We start from the raw sequence: 19,600 nt of genomic DNA, 5'->3' as shown, positions 1-19,600 counted from the left end.
TAGCAACCTGGCATTAGAATAATACAGAAGCCAAAGTAGCAGAATCAAGCCTTGCTAAGACTAATCGTTAATTTATTAACGGAAAGAGGTTTTAAAACATCTCAAAGCCTCTGAGGACCACATCAGACCAGCTCTAAGTGCAGCACCCCGTGGGCAGTTTAAAAGGTTTTATTCGAGGGTACATTCCTGGTTCAACACAGCTTAACCTCTCTCAACAGCATGTGTGCCATCGAGACGATATAATTTCATCTCAGTTTATGTGTTAAAAAATGTGTTAAAGTTGGAAGCTATTGTGCAATTAATTCCAGAGGGTTTAAAAGCAGCTTTTTGTTAAAGCACTTATATTAATTCTTCCATACAGAGAGATGTTATTAAAGCTGTAAAGTTGTCTGAATCATCCTTTCAGTGGTGACACCATTGTTCTAGGTTCATCAACCTCTGGTTATGCAAGTAGTTGCTTTTCATTGAATCATGGCAGAGTAGGCATTTTATCACACCTTTTATCACAAGTTTTGTGGTTATACTTATGAAGCAGTTTGTATTTTAGTATTTACTCCAGCAGTGATGTATTTTTAGTGGGATTTTCCATTGCTATTGACATTATAGGAGAAAATACTCCTGCAACAGCAACTTAAATATCAGAATTTTTTTACTGGGTATTTAAGCCAAAAAATAAAATAAAAAAGTAAATAACAGGGTGAGAATGTGGAAAAATCTGAAAACATGGTAAAAATCAGGCGAGAGCTTTTTTTTCCTGGATTGCTTTTTAAAACTGTTTAGGGGAGTGGGTGGGCGAGTCAATCTGTGCTTTTGAAAACACTATTGGTTGGGTTTAGGGAAGGAGGCGGGTGGGTCAGTTGATCAGTCAGTCAATCAGTCAGTCAACAGCGGTCGCTGGTGGATTTATGCAAGAACAGCAGGTGCCAATGGCTCTCACGAAAGAAATTAGAGATCTGAAAAAGCGTACACAGTGGCCTCTGGTGTATTTGTGAAATCAAAAACTGCAAAAAAATAAATAAATAAAAATTACATCCTGGGACGTATTTGGCGTTCTCCAGAAACGTATATAGCAGTACGTTTTCAGAATGAGCCTGATTTGCATTTATGCCACATCAGATTTGATATTTGTGCCGCCTTTACTGCTTAAATATGCCTTTTGACACAAAAACTGGCTTCATTAAGGAAATCGATAATTATTTTTTTAATTTTCCAATTTCGTTAAGCCTTGAGGCACAGTCCTGACCTGAATAGTTCGCTATCATTTTATGATACTGATTCTTTCACTGTTATCCTGCTTTTTTGTCTAATAATAGAAGTGTTAAACCTACATCGACTGAAAGTGGGATGCTCCTGAATGTCAGATGTGAGACAAAAAAAGTATAACAGCCCCGAATGAGTGGTGATTGTGGACTGAATAAAACTACTCACAGCATCCCACTCCAGAGCAATGATTCATTATTTTACATGTAGGAGACCGTGTGTGTTTATGCATGCGTGCGACTGAACTGCATTATGGTTCCTCCAATTGTCTTCCGCTCGCTAATTTCCCTGAGGCGGTTCTATTGACAGACCATGAGCTTGTCATAGTCAGAGGCATCTCAAGAGTCCTCCATCTTTCATACAGCGATATCTGTCTATACTGACACGGAGCACAATGCAAATGCTAATTAGCACAGTGTAATTGCAACTGCTGTCACATGGAATTCAATGTCAACAATAATTAGTAAATCCCAAGACAATATCGCAGAGCGTCCTACTGTCAGTATTCTGTTACCAGGGGAACTGCGGTAAATCTGGTCACTTCTCATGTTTGACTTGCAGGCAACACCCATTTAAACACCTCTGAATCATCTGAGGAGCTGCGATATACCTGGAGAGAGTTATCTGTTAACTTTCGCATTCATCTCAATGCGAGGAACTCAGCTTGTGCATCCAGAAGCACTTTAAAGCAAAGTCAATTCTGCCATCATTTCAAATCTGCCTCACTGTTCTTCTATCCCTAAATACAAAAGGTAAGTTTTAACAAGAATATCCTCACAAAAACTTCAAAATAATGAAAGTTAACAAGGATTTTGGCTACAAAGCTACCTAAAATGATGCAAAAAGCACCATGAAGATAAATTATATCAGACCATTTACAGTTTTTCCTCAATTACTTTGGCACATTTTTCAAAACATACTTAACATTCTCTAAACTGTGAGTGCAAATCTCAAAACTGTACACTTCTTCCAATTGCTCTTTCACAAGCATGTTACTGCAGATCAGGATGGTGAATGTAGTGATTGTGATGTGGGCAATATGCTACCAAACTTGATTGATAAATAGATAACACAAATTGCATTTATCAATTTAGCAGACATTACAAACTATGTCAATATCAGATATTTATGGTGTAAACGTGCGCATACAAGTGTTTGATAATTGAATACATTGTTTAGAGTGCTACAGAGTACTACAGGGGTGCCCAAACTCGGTTCTGGAGGGCCAGTGTCCTGCTGAGCTCCAACTTGCTTCAACACACCTGCCAGGACGTTTCAAGTATATCTAGTAGGAGCTTGATTAGCTGGTTAAGGTGTGTTTGATTAGGGTTGGAGCTAAAGTCTCCAGGACACCGGCCCTCCAGGACCGAGTTTAGACACCACTGGCTTGCACGATGAAAAATGATTGAGAAGTTGTGAAGAGTTTGACAGTTTAAATGAGAATCGACTCATTCGTTTTGTTCAACACGCCACACACAATTAGTTTATGTCCAAACTACAAACAATTGTACTTTGTTTGCACACAAGTGCCAAAGCAGTTGCAATTTGCTTAAAACCCAATAAGAAATGTCACTCTGAAGTGAACAATAAGCTAATTGTTCAGAGATCTAAACTTATTGTTTTGAAAAATAAACATTTCAATTCAGAACTGAGCCAAAGCAATTGAGAAAAACTGTAATATTTGCAACCAGATGACTCTTAGGGCATACTCACACTGTGTACAGTTGCCTTGAACCGCGCCGAAGCACGCTTGTCCCCCCTCCCGTCTCCCCTGACGGCCCGCACTCACATTGCATTCGCGCCTGAGCACACTTGAGTCATCGATGATGCGCTGTTCAGTTTAAGAAGCACTCTTGCTCAGCACAGCGTAGATTTTTTAATATCGTTTTAGTTGTTTGATATGCAGTGACACGCAGTCAAATATTAGCCGAACAGATCAGTCACTCTTGATGCTCATAATCATAAAGTCATCGTGCAGCAGGAATTAGGAGGTATGCTAAAGGTGCAGCTGATGTGCAGTGAGGGGTTTGCATCTTTAATAATCTACGTCAGTAATGCCGAGTTCAAGACTGCATGATTTCATTCATTCATTCATTTTCTTTTTGGCTTAATCCCTTTATCAATCCGGGGTCGCCACAGCAGAATGAACCGCCAACTTATCCAGGACATGTTTTACGGATGCCCTTGCAGTTGCAATCCATGTCTGAAAAACATCCACACACACTCATTCACACTTATACACTATGGACAATTTAGCCTATGTCTTTGGACTGTGGGGAAACCAGAGCACACGGAGGAAACCCACGCGAACGCAAGCAGAACATGCAAACTCCACACAGAAACGCCAACTGACCCAGCCGAGGCTTGAACCTTCTAGCTGTTAGGCGACAGCACTACCTACTAGCCCCGATTTTGACTCGTTTGACAAATGCCTGAAATCACAGGCAAACCGGTGCTCTTGCACGAGTAACAATCACACAGTGTGAATTATCAAAGATGCAATCTGAGAGAATCGCAGATGAGTCACTGACGCCTGTGAAATATTTGGGATGCTAAATATCTGGAGCTGTTGCCGATTCAAATCATGCCGTGTGAAATGTGATCTCACTAAAAATAACATCAGCGATCACTTACAGCCAATGAGAGAGCAGCATCCACTAGCATGTGTACCTGCAGGTTGGGGGAGACGTTAAAAGCGCTCATTATCAGTTTATTTGGACCCAAGAAATGGAGAAGAAACTAGTGGAAATTTGGCAGGACAACTCATGTCTGTTTGACATGTCATCTGAGCAATATCACAACCGGGTCGAAAAAGAAAAAAGTTGAGGAGAAATTGCTAATTCCCTTTAAACCCAGGTGAGCAAAATCAGTACATTTTCTACCCCACTAAAGGCTTCTTTCTCATTATGTAGTTGATAACAAAATATATACTACGTGACCTAGCATTGTTTTCGTGTCACTTCTCGCGTGTAGTTGTGAGACGTAGTTTGGACAAAGTTGTTGGCGATTCTTCCTATTTTAAAGTCATGCAGTGTGAAACCTCCTGTCGCTGATCCATCTTGCAGTGTAAACAAAACGCTAGCCCAGATAGTCATGCAGTGTGAAAACATCCGTGACACAACTACTATGAAAATCATGCAGTCTGAACTCGGCATAAAAATGATTAATAAACACATATGAAGCAGTCCCTTAAAAGTCACGTCTCCTCTTCAGTTTTGGGCTCAGGCGTGCTTTGCACTCACACACACTGCGCCAAAGCCAAAATGAACCACGCTCTGGCACACTTCTTTCAAGCACTCACACTTCTCAAATGATCCGGGAAACAGGCCTGGGCATGGTTTGGATAGCATAGTGTGAGTACGCCCTTGTTCTGTAATCATTTAGAAATAGTGTAACTATTTTTATTTCGATTTAAAATATATGATATTTTTTAGAATTAATTCAAGTTTGAGTTTATAGACCTTTTTCCTCGTTGCTGTATGAAGGGCACCAAAGCGACCAGCGCCTTCCGCTAGAATGCTTAGAACTTCCGCTTAGATGGGTCTCAATACCTTTTTGAGTGGGTTACGGAGTGTTTTTGTGATGCACTGCTGTGAATGTCTGCTGCCGTCACATAAGATGTTGAAATATAGCGTCTGTGTTCCCGACCTGTTATACTGTACTCAGCGGCTCCTCAATGCACTTACACATCAAACGCAATACATCACTGCACTTTAGAGCAAACTATATTACTGGCATGAAACTTAACAGGTAACATGTAAGCCATGCAATTTCCAAAAATTACCAATAAAAGAACGTTACTGATTCTATTCTGGCTGATTTGCATGTTGATTCTAATCGGGAGCAGTTTCATTCAGTTAGTTTGTGTTGTGTAGTATTTACCAGGGCTTGTGTTTTTCTGTCATTTCAAAATGGTGCTCAATCTGAATGCCTCGCAGCAGTTGTTTTTTATTTACAATAGATCACAATCTTTAAATGATCAGTCCAGGAGGTGGTGCTGATCAACAGCAGTATTATTTCAAAGACAGTAAAAGCAAGTAAAATAGATTAAGACTATCCAAGCTGTCCAATGTGATTCTTTATACGAGTCAAGCTGTCGACCGGAAATTGGAAGAATCCTCCTTACGGTTACAACCAAAGCATAATGGGTAATTTTGCGTTCTAAGAAAAAGGTCTATATCAACAATTAAATATTTGCAACTGGATCATTTTTAATCTGGTAGTGATTTAGAAGTAATTTAATGTTTTTATTTCTATTTAAAATTAATGATATTCTTGAAAAGTTTTCTATTAAATAGTTCTGAAACTGTTGAAATAGCCACTACCATAGAAAGTAAGCACTGGTTGAACATATTTTATTATTTATTCACTCATTCATTCATTTTCTTTTCGGCTTAGTCCCTTTATTAATCTGGGGTCGCCACAGCGGAATGAACCTCCAATTTATCCAGCATATGTTTTACACAGCGGATGCCCTTCCAGCTGCAGCCCATCACTGGGAAACACCCATACACTCTCATTCACATACATATTCTACGGCCAATTTAGTTTACCCAATTCACCAATAGTGCATGTCTTTGGACTGTGGATGAAACGGGAGCACCTGGAGGAAACCCACACCAACACAGGGAGAACATGCAAACTCCACACAGTAATGCTAACTGACCCAGCCGAGGCTCGAACCAGTGATGTTCTTGCTGTGAGGCAACATCGATACCCACTGCGCCACCGCATTTAAAAAATTTTTCATCTTTTTTTGGGATAGGATAGGATCGTCATAGGACCTCGAGCTGGAAATCTAATCCAGATCGCTGTGAGCACCATGGTGCTAAATGTCAGTGCACCTAATCACTAGGTTATTAGCACCGACTTCCATAATGTTGTTAAAAATCAAAATGCATGTCTAATCTGAAATGATGATCAATGGAGAGAAGTACAGTACATATATTAAATTTATGTTTAGAAATGATTTGAGCATTTGTTAAAATGGTTGGTTAACATCTCTTTTATTAACCAAAACCAAATATTAATCATTTAATTATTGTTTTAATTATTATTATTCATTCATCCGTTTTCGGCTTAGTCCTTTTAATCATCAGGGGTCTATTCATCGCCACAGTGGAATAAACCTGTGTTTTTATTATTATTATTTATTTTATTTAGTTGATTTTTGATGTCAATTTGATGGAGAAATTTGTACTTACATTAAACTTATGTTTACAATTGATCTACTTTGGTAAGTTGAATACCTATGATGTAAATATGACTTGCATTTTTATTAAAAAAAAAAACTGTGCATGTCTACTTTCAAATGGTAGTCAGTTAATAAACATGTACATGTATTAATTTATGCACACAATTTATAAATCGAGCACTGATTTAAAAGGAAAGTTCACCCAAAAATTACAATTCCGTCATCGTTTACTCATCCTTCAAGAAAAGTTTTGGTTTCTTTCTTCCATTGAACAAAAAAGAAGATACTTTGAAGAATGCTGGCTGCTGGCACCCACTGACTTCCAAAGTAATTTTTCCCTTATTTATAAGCCTTTAGACTTTATATTTCTCTACTTTTGAATGTAGCCCTTCTCAAGATCGATAACACTTTAGAATAAGGGTCAATTAGTTAATGTTAGGTAATGCATTTACTGACATTAACTAAGTATGAATGATCTTGTAAAGCATTAATTAATCATAGTTCAGCATTTACTAATGCATTATTAAAATCCAAAGTTGTGCTTGTTAACATTAGCTAATGCACCGTGAGTTAATATGAACTAAGGTTATTTAACCTAATAACATTAACACAACTGTTTGCTCATGTTAGTAAATACATTAACCAATGGACCATTATTTTAAATGGTTACTCTGAAGTCTTCTGTTTTTTTTCTTAACACTGTAGTCAAAACAGCATGAAAACAGAGATCTCTATCCAAAACTCATGATTTCCCCAGTCTCTCTCATTCTCTAAAATCTACGCTTACCTGTAGCTTCCACCATTCCTTCAAGGATGACCACTATCTCAAATTCCTCCCGTGCCAGTTGCTCCTGAGAGACGTCCCAGAACGGGCTGTTCTTGTTGATCTCATGGCAAATAATCAGCGGCGACACGAGGAACAGACGATCGTCCCCCGTGTCAAAGCCCACGTTGATGTCCGTCTGGTTGAGAGGAATAAACTCTCCTTCCTTCGTCTGTTTTGAGCGGATAAGCTTCGCCCTAATGGAGGCCTCCACAATGTGCGAGTTACGCAAGTCACCGACACGGAACATCAAACACAACTTGCTGTCCCGCACGGATATCACAGCGGTGTTGGAAAACATGAGCGTTTCGGCTCGTTTCTTTGGCTGGGAGATTTTCACAAACATGCAGCCCACCATGAAGGCGTTGACGATGGAGCCCAAAATGGCCTGAATCAGAAGCAGGATGATCCCCTCGGGACATTTGTCTGTTATCACACGATACCCATAACCAATGGTGGTTTCGGTCTCGATGGAAAAAAGAAACGCCGAAACGAAGCCATTGAGGTTATTCACACAAGGCGTCCAGTCATTATCATCAGTGTGGTCCAGATCTCCTCGGGCGTAGGCTATGAGCCACCAGATGAAGCCAAAAAACACCCATGTGGTGGTGTAGACCAATGTGAAGACCAGCAGATTGAAGCGCCACTTTAAATCCACCAGCGTGGTGAAGATGTCCGTCAGGTAGCGGTACGTTTCGCGCACATTTCCGTGGTGGACGTTGCACTTGCCGTCTTTCTCCACGTATCGCTGGCGACGTTTTTTCAGCGGAGCTCCAACGGGACCAGAAGAATCTCCTCCACCCCCAACAACCATCGTGCGGTCTGTGGGGACCTGCAGTGCGTTTCAGGAATGGAAAAATAAGATAAAAGAGAGACATTTCAACAAGTTTTAAGAAGTGTAAAAGAGACTGAAAATAGTGACAATACTGTTTTAGTGTGTCATTTGTTATTTTCAGAGTTAAACTGCATTTCATTAACAAGTTTATTTCTTTCCTATTTTGAAGTGCAGCAAAGTTTTGCCTAAAGTCCCACAGACACAACCGCTAAACACAAAATCATGATTTTTCCACATATTTTTGTACCCTAAAGTAAATGCAAACAACTGCATTTGGTACACTCTCATAAATAAAGGTAGAGCTGTACATAATAGTACCTAACATGTACAAAAAGGTACCTCTTGAAATTTTTAGGTATTAATGTATACAGTTGAGGTCACAATTGTTAGTCCCCCTGTTTATTTTTCTCCCCAATTTCTGTTTAACGGCGAGTAGATTTCTTCAACACATTTTTAAACATAATAATTTTAATAACTCATTTCTAATAACTGATTTATTTTATCTTTGCCATGATGACAGTAAATAATATTTGATTAGATATTTTTAAGACACTTCTATACAGCTTCAAGTGACATTTAAAGACTTAACTAGGTTAATTGGGTTAACAAGGCAGGTTAGGGTAACTTGGCAAGTTATTGTATAATGATGGTTTGTTCTGTAGACTGTCAAAAAAAAATATAGCTTAAAGGGGCTAAAAAACTTTTACCTAAAAAAACTGCTTTTATTTTTGCTGAAATAAAACTAATAAGATTTTCTCCAGAAGAAAAAATATTATCAGACATACTATGAAAATGTCCTTGCTCTGCTAAACATTATTTGGGAAATATAAAAAAAAAATAAAAAATTCAAAGGGGGGATAATAATTATGACTTCAACTGTACCTCTGAGGTACCAATAATGACCCATTGGGTACAAATGTGGCCCTTTGTAAAAGATGCAGCTCCAGCAACAGCTCTCATACCTTTATTTGTAGGTATCCATAATTTTTGACTGAAGTATTATTACAAATCTTTGTTCAGTGATTTTAACTATTCTATTGTCAGCAGAGGCATTTTATTACATTTCTTCTGGAAAAAATAAGTATCGAAGCAAATCCTTTGTAATTTCTGTGACTAATTGTGTGGTCTGAGCATAATTGTCATGTGCACACATGCCCAAATGAACTGAGCTAAAGCAGAAAACCTGCCAGGTTACAGAAGCCAGGTGTAAAAGCACCTTAAAGGCGCAGTATATTATACTCACTAGAGAGCACATATTCACTACAAACAAAAGCGTAGTTTGATGTAGGGCTGGGCGATTAATCGAAAAGTAATCGAAATTGACATCCAGAACCTATAATCGATCAAATTTCTCCAGGTCAATTTTTTCAATTACTTTCCCTACCATATGTGGTCACGTGACCCCACTCTGTTAAGGCTGATTTGTACTTCTGCGTCGAATGCATGGGTATTGTCCGCTGCATCCTTCACGCGACCACATTTAAAAAAAAATTTAACTACATGTCGCATGTTTGCACTACATTGACCATGAAAAATCAAGTAATGCACCCTTCATTCAACAATCTCTCACTTGTAATATATGAGCAGATTTACTGTACAAAAACTGTCAGTCAACTATGAGGGCAAAAAATAAAACAAATAAATAAAATAATCATTCCTTGATCGAATAACTGATGAGAAATGAGTGTGACACAGGGCGAAAGCAGCAGAGCTTTTAATATGCCACAGATTACCGGTTCTTCCACTTGTAATTACATGGAGAAGCAACAGCTCTGTTTATCCTGCTAAATACAGTTCAGCATTCTATTTTAATGCTGCTCTTTGTAGTCTAATAAAACTATATAAGAATATATAAAAATATAAAAGTTTCACTGTTTTCGATAAAACCAAAACAGAAATCGAGGGAGTGTGACATCAAAATAACATGGTCCAAGTCACTATTTTAAAAAACCTATTTCTCTTGATTTGAACATTCTTTGAAACATTTGGGATAAATGTAAGTACATAAGTCAGCAAATCTATAACATTGATATTTTAGTAAAAAACTCTTTCATACTCTTGCCTTTAATCAATCCAATTTATAGTGTTAATAAAGTTTAAATGTTAACATTAATTGTTTGGTAATACAGCTAATATTCCTGTCAACCCAATGCAGGTTCTTTTTTTTAACCATATAATCAAAGTCTCAAAAAAATGCACACAAATCTTCAAAAAACATGCACCTGAATGGATACTAGCACTAGCAAGACATCTCTGCTAAAAAGCTTGTTAATACCTACTGTAGCTGAAGTACTTTAAACAAAAAACAGTTGTAGTTTAGAAAGTTACACTCCCAATGAACTTCCACAACATTCACAGATAAAAGAATATAGGAAATCAGGACTTACTTTGTCATTGTGATCAATCCATTTTTTTTGGCAACTTGATGCCCTGTTTTTCCACATCCTGGCCCTTGAAACCACTCATGGCCCAGAAGGCTGAAGCCACAGATGTCGTCTCCGATCCAACACAGTAGCTGGAGCTCCCAAACTGTTAAAAGCAAACACACGAGATCTAGCAGGTAGCTGAGATAAGAGGTATTTACCACAGACAGCGAGATAAATGGGCCTGCAAGCAGTCTTAATTAAGCTAAGAATGTTCAATTATGTTGCCTTACAACTTTTGCTTACACACCAGATTTGTACAATCACTCTCTCAATCTGTTTTTACGAGCAGCTGTAAGGTTAAAATTAAAATACGAGTGCCAGAAAGATCAAGTTATCTCTTGTTTAAAAGAGACCTATTATGCAAAATTCACTTTACATGTTGATTAAACACTGATCTTTGTCAATGGTGTGTAAAAACAACCAGCCTTTATTGGTAAAAACCCACCCTTTTCTTTTTTATAATTTCCAAAAATCAGAAGTAGTCTCTGAGAATACAGTGACATCACAAGGATGGAGGCCAGCTAGCGAATTGCTATAGAGGTAAACCTCACTCCTCTAAAGGTACTCTAGTCTTTAGTCTCCTTGTTAGAGCAACCGACTCCCATGATCTCAGCTCAGAGCGGGTTGGGTGTAGTAGGACCGGTGAATTACACATGAGGGCTTGTCTGGGATGGGAGTAAGGTTTAGGGGGGTGAGTGTAATGGAGGCCAGCTAGCAAAGTGCTATACAGGTAAACCTCACTCCTCTGACCTCAAAAGGTGCGACAGACACTAGAGGCCATGGTCTTTAGCCTCCTTGTTAGAGCAACTGACTTCCATGCTAAGAATCGCTGGTTCGATCCTGGCTCAGCGTGGGTTGGGTGCAGTAGGACCAGTGGGTTACATAAGCATGTCTTAACATTTATTATAATCAATAATAAAATATAAGCTAATATAAGATTATTTTATATAAATAAAAACTTTTCTAACTAGAAAGACCATGACAATGTCTGTCCATCAGCCCAAACTAAGCGAACACGAAGCAACATAGAAACTTATTTTAGCCTCTTCAGCATGGTTACACTATGAGTATTACCTAAAAATTCAAAGCATGCACATTTGTGGTCCATTGACTTCAAAATCAACATTTACCTCAAGGCTAAAATGACATTCTCAGTCTCATCTCTGCCATGCATCTGTATAATGCTTTATTTCCACATTATTGATCATGTTCACTGACTGCTGAAATCCACATCTGTTTCCACACATTAACCATGAGCTCTCAGTCTCCAATGACACCGCGTCTATCTCTCTCTCTTTCTCTGCCCAAGCATCACCGACAGCAGGTGCGGCTGAGTACCAGTGTTTTTCTTACAGTAGCACACACACACGTGAAGGCAATATTAATGACAGCGGGCTCCATGGGGAACGTGGAGCAAGACAGTCTGAGACAGATGGGGCAGACGGCACGCGCCAGGAGATCTGGTCAGACATCAGTGTTGCCAACTCTTGCAAGACAAACACACAACGGAAGCTTTGAAAACAAGCTCAGAATTGCTGATAATAAATAATCAAATAAAATTAGCTGTTGCCAGTTAAATATTATCAATTGAAGAGCCCACATGTTAAATAACTCTGAGTGTGGAAGGCAAAACTGAAAATGACAATTAACTACAACTCCTGTTGACGAATGTGTTTATCAGCAAGTTATAAAAGACACACAATAAAAGTTATAAAATCATACAAGTATCCTATCAGCCATATGACTTGCAGAATAAGAACGTCTTTAGCCTGGACTTAAAGATGCTAAGCGTGTCCTATGAGTATTGGCATAGCATTCCAGAACCTGGGGCAGAAAGCATGACCTCTATCGCCGTCAATAGCCTAGTGGTTAGTGTGTCAACATCTCTCTCTCTCTGCTTTCATCTGTCCACTTTACTGTCCTATAAAAAAACTAAAATAAATAAATAAATAAATAAATAAATAAATAAATATATATATATATATATATATATATATATATATATATATATATATATATATATATATATATATATATATATATATATATATATATATATATATATATACAAAAACAACAAAGCACAATCTTCCCTACATATAACCCTTGAGTGAGTTGATTCTGAAGATAAATAGTGGCAAAAAAAATCACATATGTAAACAAAAAAAAATTAACTGTAAAACAGACAGGCAGGCAGTATAGTGAACATAAAACAGGAGTTACAGTCAAGCCCAAAATTACCCATACCTAGGGCTGGGCGATATAGGCAAAAAATCAATCTCGATATTTTTAGAAGGAATGACGGTATACGATATATATCCGGTATTTTCCCATAAATGGTTACTTGAGAGTTTTTTAAAGCCTTTATTAAAACTTTATTAAACAGTTTTTGAGTAAAAAATAATTCAAACATAGGGGTTTCCCTCCCTGTTATTATCAGTATTATAATTATCATTCTTATATTGTTATTAGTTGAAAGAGTAGCTAACAGCAAGATATTACAATAGAAACAGAAATGTTTGGTAGAAAAATGCATGTTTTTTTTTTTTATTTAAAAAAAAAAAAAGTTTTAATAATCGTTTATCCACCAACCGTTTGTTTACTAGGAACACACACAAATCAAATCACGTTTTCTAGTTAAGGGGCTAAAATAAATAAATGAATTAAACAGAATAAACAAAGAAATAAATACATACAATGATTAGAATATAATCGAAATTGAAGTCAATATGCAATAACAGACCAGAACACAGAGCTAAATGTGTTATAACGAAAATGTAAAATGTAACGTAAATATAACGTAAATGTCCCATTTTGCAGCTTTTAATTCTTTTGAACACATTCAGGCGCTGTTTGTCAATTTGACAAGGCTTCTATGTTCGTTCTTGCTGTCAATAGCCGAAGAAATGATCGATTAAAGGTTTCTGATAAACCGCTGTGGCAGCTGCAGGCGCTGAGTGACGCGCGTGCACACAAGGGGGAGTCAGATTTGTCCGGGAAGTCAGTTTCGATACAACACCGGAACTGCATGTTCCTCTATGTCGCATGTGGTAATGGGTCATTCTTGAACGATTCGTTCATTTTAAACAAATCTTTTGTATGACTCAGGGAGTGAATCATTCATTTGCGCTAGCGCTCATTTGTGCAAGTGGAGCTCGCGTGCTACCTTGGAGTGGTCTGTTTCGTGCAGAATACGCACGTGTGGCCTCCAACCGAATGGATATGAAAGATATTGGATATATACCTTATAAGAGATCATCCCTCTTAAATGTCAATTGAAATATCTTCATGAGCACTGCTTGGATCAAGTCACAAGTTAAATGTGATATTTCTCCAGTGAGTGGGAGAAAAGGGATGTTTGATGCCACAGAGTTTATATTACTGAATGACTATTAGCTGAACACAGAGAGTGCCAATCAATGCATTAGTAAAGACAAAGCCAATAAAGACAACACATACACTTAATACACAAATATACTTCATTAACATAGACATCATCTATATGCTATTAGTTGCAGGTTAACCATGTCTGTAAATAATAACTTATATTTGATTGTAACTTTAACTTAATTTGATTGTTATGCAATAATGTGAACCTTTTGTAAAGCTGCTTTGAAACAATAATCATTATAAAATGCTATACAAATAAACTTAAATTGAATTGAATAAATGCAAAGAAACAAAAGTTGCTGGTCATATTTACTAAAAAAGCAACCCACAACTTGTGTGTTTTTAGCACAACTTAAAAAAAACACAAAGTGGTGTACTGTAAGCAGACTTGGCAACTCTGTTAGACATACAGACAGTGAGCCAAGAGATGAGACAGACTGCGAAACTGACAAATAACTCAAACGCAGATAAACTAAAGCAATGTCAAATGATTTATAGCATGGACAGATTAATTATTTATACGGCCCTCATATCTTGTTTGTTTTGCTATTATTTTGGCTTGACAGATTTTCTGTTCAAGATAATAACGGTGTGTAACAAAATATCTTTCGGTCTCTTTTAAGCAGAAGCATAAATAAGCCGAGAGCAACTTTTCAGTTTTTGTTAGTTGTCTATTTTCGCTCCTCTAATGATAATCATTTCAAACAATTCACAGCAGAATTAACTTTTCTGTCTCAAAGCAACACACAGTAGTGGATTTACAAAATGACTCGATGTTTGTGAATCGTTGGAAAGAATCATTTTCATGTTATTTGCTTGTTTCAAACCACATGTTTTCAACTATGTCTTTCATACTAAAACAGATCTACACGTCTCCAACAAAGGATATGGTATAAAAATCATCAAAATAGTATGCAGATTTGAATTTAGTAAATGATTTCGGATGAATTGTTTTAATGAATCTTGTTTTTAATAAATCTGCTGCAAAAGTAGAATGCAAGTATTTGCAGTTCCTATTTTAGCAAGTAGTTTTGAATGAATTGGATGAAGGAACTATAATAATACTTGGGCTGCACAATATATGGCAAAATGATCGTTATTGTTATGAATTGCATTTATTTCATGCATTGTTTAATTTTATGCAAATCTAAAATTTACCAATCATATGGGCCCTTACTAGCCTATCTTTATCCACACCTCGCCAGTAGGTTTCTGTTCTGCTATTGGCTGGAGCAGCTCAAAGGTCAACCCAGAGCTGAAAACACAAACTCTAATGGGCGGAGTCAAGATGAGAGAGGAAATCTCGACAGCCAATAAAAGTCAGAATATCTGCTGGGGCTTTCACTCATTCACAGTGTTTTAAAGACTGAATATTTGCACCTTGACAGTTTATTAGTCTGAATTAGAATGAATTTGATCTGAAAAATATCTTTTACTTGTTTATTTTTTTCATTAAATATAATTATTGCAATACTCAACAACAATATTGCAAATTTTTCCAGTGTTTTTGCAGCAATAACTAGAACCTATAAGAACCACTACTCTTATCTAAATAAAAAAAAAAACAATAACTAGTGATCAATCTAATGATTATCTAATGGTCTATCTAATGATTAAGTACAAGTGTTTTAAAAAGGCACCAGTGGCAAATGATTTATAATTATCCTAGCTTCTGAAATCTGAATTAACTGTAATCAATAAAGCTGTTTATCAGGAATGCCAAATAAGAGAGAATTGCAATAGCCAATCTGAGATTTGACCAAAGCCCTTCAGTACTATTGAGATGATCATAATGTTCTGCAATACATTATGAACACAGTAAGTACATTGTATAAATTCTTTTATGCAAGTACATGCAGTGAAAGGTGCGGTAAGTTTTTGACTCTTCTAAAGCATTAAAAATACCATAATATGTTTGCAGATCTTTAAGAAACATGCCAAGTGAACATTCTTGTTTATCTGAAAAACAATGCTGAAGTCAGATATTCTGCTTTGAAAATGTGTGTTTCGTGCCGGAACATCCGTCTTTGTTTTGGTTCTTTTAACCCACCCAATGCCACTTTAGCCAATTATATTTAGCGTCCTGGGTTGCCTATATGGAAAACAACGTATTTAATTCATTTATTCAGAAAGGTTCTCAAAGCATATGTCCGTGACTGAAATGCGACCTCTGGTGGACTGTACCAGACTCCGAAATGAGACGCAGATTCAGAGTTCCACATGGGGTCATTTATTAGCAAATAATCTAAATATTACAAGTGTAAACATTAGGTGAGCAAGTTACATCGTAATCCCGTGTCCTAACAACACGACAGATGATGAGATTTGCATTGATAAGCAATTTGGCGAAACAAATGAAACATGACAGACATTTTAATTTAGCCATTTAGAAGCACAGAATATGCACTCACTTGCATTTTAACCTCTTTAACATTATTAAATGTAGATGCATGTGATATGTGTTGGTTTTGAGTCACAGTTATAAACTTCAATTTCAAAGGGTTTATTTCATTTTCAAGATCTGAGGTAAACTATGTCTGCTGCTGCTTTTAGTAGTATGGCAATAAATGTCTATACGGCATTCAAACTCACATTATTAGCATTTACCATTGAATAAAACACGTGAGATGTACCTGAGGTGAGCACTGTCAGTTTTGTGTTGTTCAGCTGCAAGTAATAAAAGCCGTTTCAAATGTATCAATTAGAGGTGCTGGTAAGAACAAAAACTCCTTTAATATAAAATATTCCTTCTATCGCGTGCCGTTGCTTTTATATGGAACATGGTTTAAACCAGGCTTGATAGTTAGGCTCGCTATTTTTGATCCTCAATCTGGCAACCTATTGTATGCTTGCATTTGTTTTGATCCAGGAATGAAATACCTAGTTCAACCGCTAGGTGTCAAACTTACATACAGTACCATTAAGACCACCTAAAATAAAGTGGAACCAATAAAGCATACCATCCAATATTTTTCAGAACAATGACTGGGAAATCCTTAATGGACCAAGAAAAAGACTGAGCTTTAAATTCTACAAAAAAAAATGCTGTTTTATTTGCATCTAACTTTGAAAAATGATTAGTCATCCATATGTTAACGTAAACATTCAGTAAAGTCAGAACAAGAAGAAATGGGTTTAATAATATCAGTGAAATCAAAAAAATATCGTGCATCAGTGCTTTTGCCCACATCAGGTCCCGCAGGAGGCTGAATGAATGTTTACGTTCTGAGCAGTCAAACAGCCTGCAGCTCGGACACAACTCTGCCAGTGTGACTCTGCTGAATGTGTTGCGTCATCACAGACAGACACACTGGACCGCATCAGGGGTCAGTGTAAAATGTCACCAACTGGAGAGCCGAGCAGTGGGACGGCACTCTCGCTCCTCTGAGCTGAACAACCACCACAAAGCCAAGAGCAATAGCAGCAATTTACCTCCTTCTGATCAGGCTTTCATTATCCCATTAATCTCTGTAAAACACATTCTACTTAAGTACATCGACATAAAAAAAATATAGATATTTGACATTTTGTGAAGGATATTTGTGCCCAAATGCTGCTCTTCTACTAATGGTGCTTGTCCTTTTTATTTTGAAGCAAGAATATTTTGATTACTGCTTAATATCATCATAGAAATGCTAAATTTTGTGTAAAAAGATTAAACTATTTTTGGAAGATGTAAGAGTCATAAGTGAAAAGATCATAAAAAAAATCCCCCTGGACCCAAAGCATTTTAACACTCAGAGAACTCAAATTACAGTAGAAGCAACAAATATTTATAGACCTCAGCTTGCTTCATGCTCAAAAGATGTGTAGCTTTGCTATGGACAAAGACACAAAGACCAAACACTACTCAATGGTTAAGGATGCTTTCACATTTGTGGTTCGGTTCATTTGGTCCGGACCAAAGTGCAGCAAATAATACATTGTAGCTTTTTTCTGCCGTTTTTAGGTCCTTTTCACACCACACTGATTGCTTTGGTCCGAACCAGTTGAAAAGAACCAAAATGCAGCCATGTGACAAAATCCACATCACTCATTGGCCAGATGTTATTGAACGTATATCCTTAAATGCTTTTTGATTGGTCAGAATTAACGTGCGAGAAAATGCCAATGAAACTTTTTACTATAGAGGGATGACTGTGCTGGCTGATTGTATCCCTGGTCATAGTATACTATATAGTTTGTATACATCACTTTAGACAAGCTATACATTTAGAGAATAAAGCGCAGCTGCGGCTGGAGAACAATGTAGTAATGCATTGCTATCGGCAAAGGCACATCGCAAGTCACTTCAGGAGGAGGCATGAATTAATTTAGCTAAACTGCAACATGGTCATCTTCCGCAAATATTACCAATGAACCATCAGGTAATGTTTTTCTCTTTCTCTCTGTTTAAAATTGTTGGTAAAGCCCTGTCAACAAATATTTGCGATTGGGTCTGTTCTAGTTCAGATCATGTTCTCACCACAAACAAACCACTCCAGGGTTCATTTGCAAGCATACTGAGACCACCTCTTCAAGAAGGTCTCGGTATGCTTTTTTGGTCCGCTTTTGGTGCACACTCAAGTACGATTGCTACATTCAAACCTGAAACAATCAAACCGCACCAAGAGGACAAACTCTAGTGCAATTCAACCAAACTAAATAAGGCAGGTGTGAAAACACAAGACAGATGTTGTCAACCCTGCCATTAGAAAAAATAACTTACACACTAAAAGCTAAACAGGATGTATTTAAAAACATATCAAGTCCTTTCATCAGTTATTTCAAAGATGTGGAATTAACAGAGGAAAAAGTTGATGAATAATTTTTGTGTGGAAAATGCAGTTCCAGTCTTACATATATATATATATATATATATATATATATATATATATATATATATATATATATATGTATATATATATATATATATATATATATATATATATATATATATTTGCTGTATATTGTTCTCAGTATGATAATAATAATCACTTTTGAATAGATTAACATAAATATTAACAAAAAAAAAAAAAAGAGAGAAGCATTTTTATTTTTTGTTTGGTTGCTTGTTTAGTTTATATATATATATATATATATATATATATATATATATATATATATATATATATATATATATATATATATATATATATATATATACACACATACAAATTCTTTTTATTTTGTATCATTTGTAAATGCAGTAAGGTTATTGTTGTAAAAAAAAATGTATGTAAAGTGTTGTATTTCAATGTGTACAAACTAAATATGAAAATATTATGGCAAAAACAAGAAATCACAGTTTCCCCCACAGTCCAAACACATGCGCTATAGGTGAATTGAACAAACTAAATTGTCCGAAGTGTATGTGTGTGAATGAGAGTGTATGGGTGTTTCCCAGTACTGGGTTAATGAATATTTAAAACAGTGTACATACAATGTATCCAATATGTAAATAAATTGTAACTATGTTCAATAATATTAATATTCTGATTATATACAAAATGTGTCTTTATTTGTGTCATATCTCTACTCATTTTGTAATTATTTTTTTAAACCACACTAACTTTTGCAAAGACAAACAAACAAATACTAAAACTATGCGGTAAATGTAATGTTTGAAAATATTTTTAAAATAAATAAATGAATAATTAATATTAATCATGTATTGTTTTTAATTAATCCTC

The 19,600-nt window shown here is 36.5% G+C and overlaps 1 protein-coding gene across 1 annotated transcript in view; it reads right to left on the bottom strand.

Annotated features, from left to right (window-relative positions):
• Positions 1–19,600, bottom strand: part of kcnj21 (potassium inwardly rectifying channel subfamily J member 21) — a 46,949-nt gene that overhangs the window by 6,353 nt on the left and 20,996 nt on the right. The window contains 3 exon segments of the mRNA XM_056475911.1: positions 7,242–8,109; positions 10,500–10,526; positions 10,528–10,641. Of these exon segments, the coding sequence (XP_056331886.1) occupies positions 7,242–8,109; positions 10,500–10,526; positions 10,528–10,578 (946 nt within the window). The 5' untranslated portion in view covers positions 10,579–10,641.

The sequence above is a fragment of the Danio aesculapii genome, chromosome 16 (genome assembly GCF_903798145.1).
Source record: "Danio aesculapii chromosome 16, fDanAes4.1, whole genome shotgun sequence".
Taxonomy (NCBI): Eukaryota; Metazoa; Chordata; class Actinopteri; order Cypriniformes; family Danionidae; genus Danio; species Danio aesculapii.
This window is presented reverse-complemented; position numbering and strand designations above follow the sequence as displayed.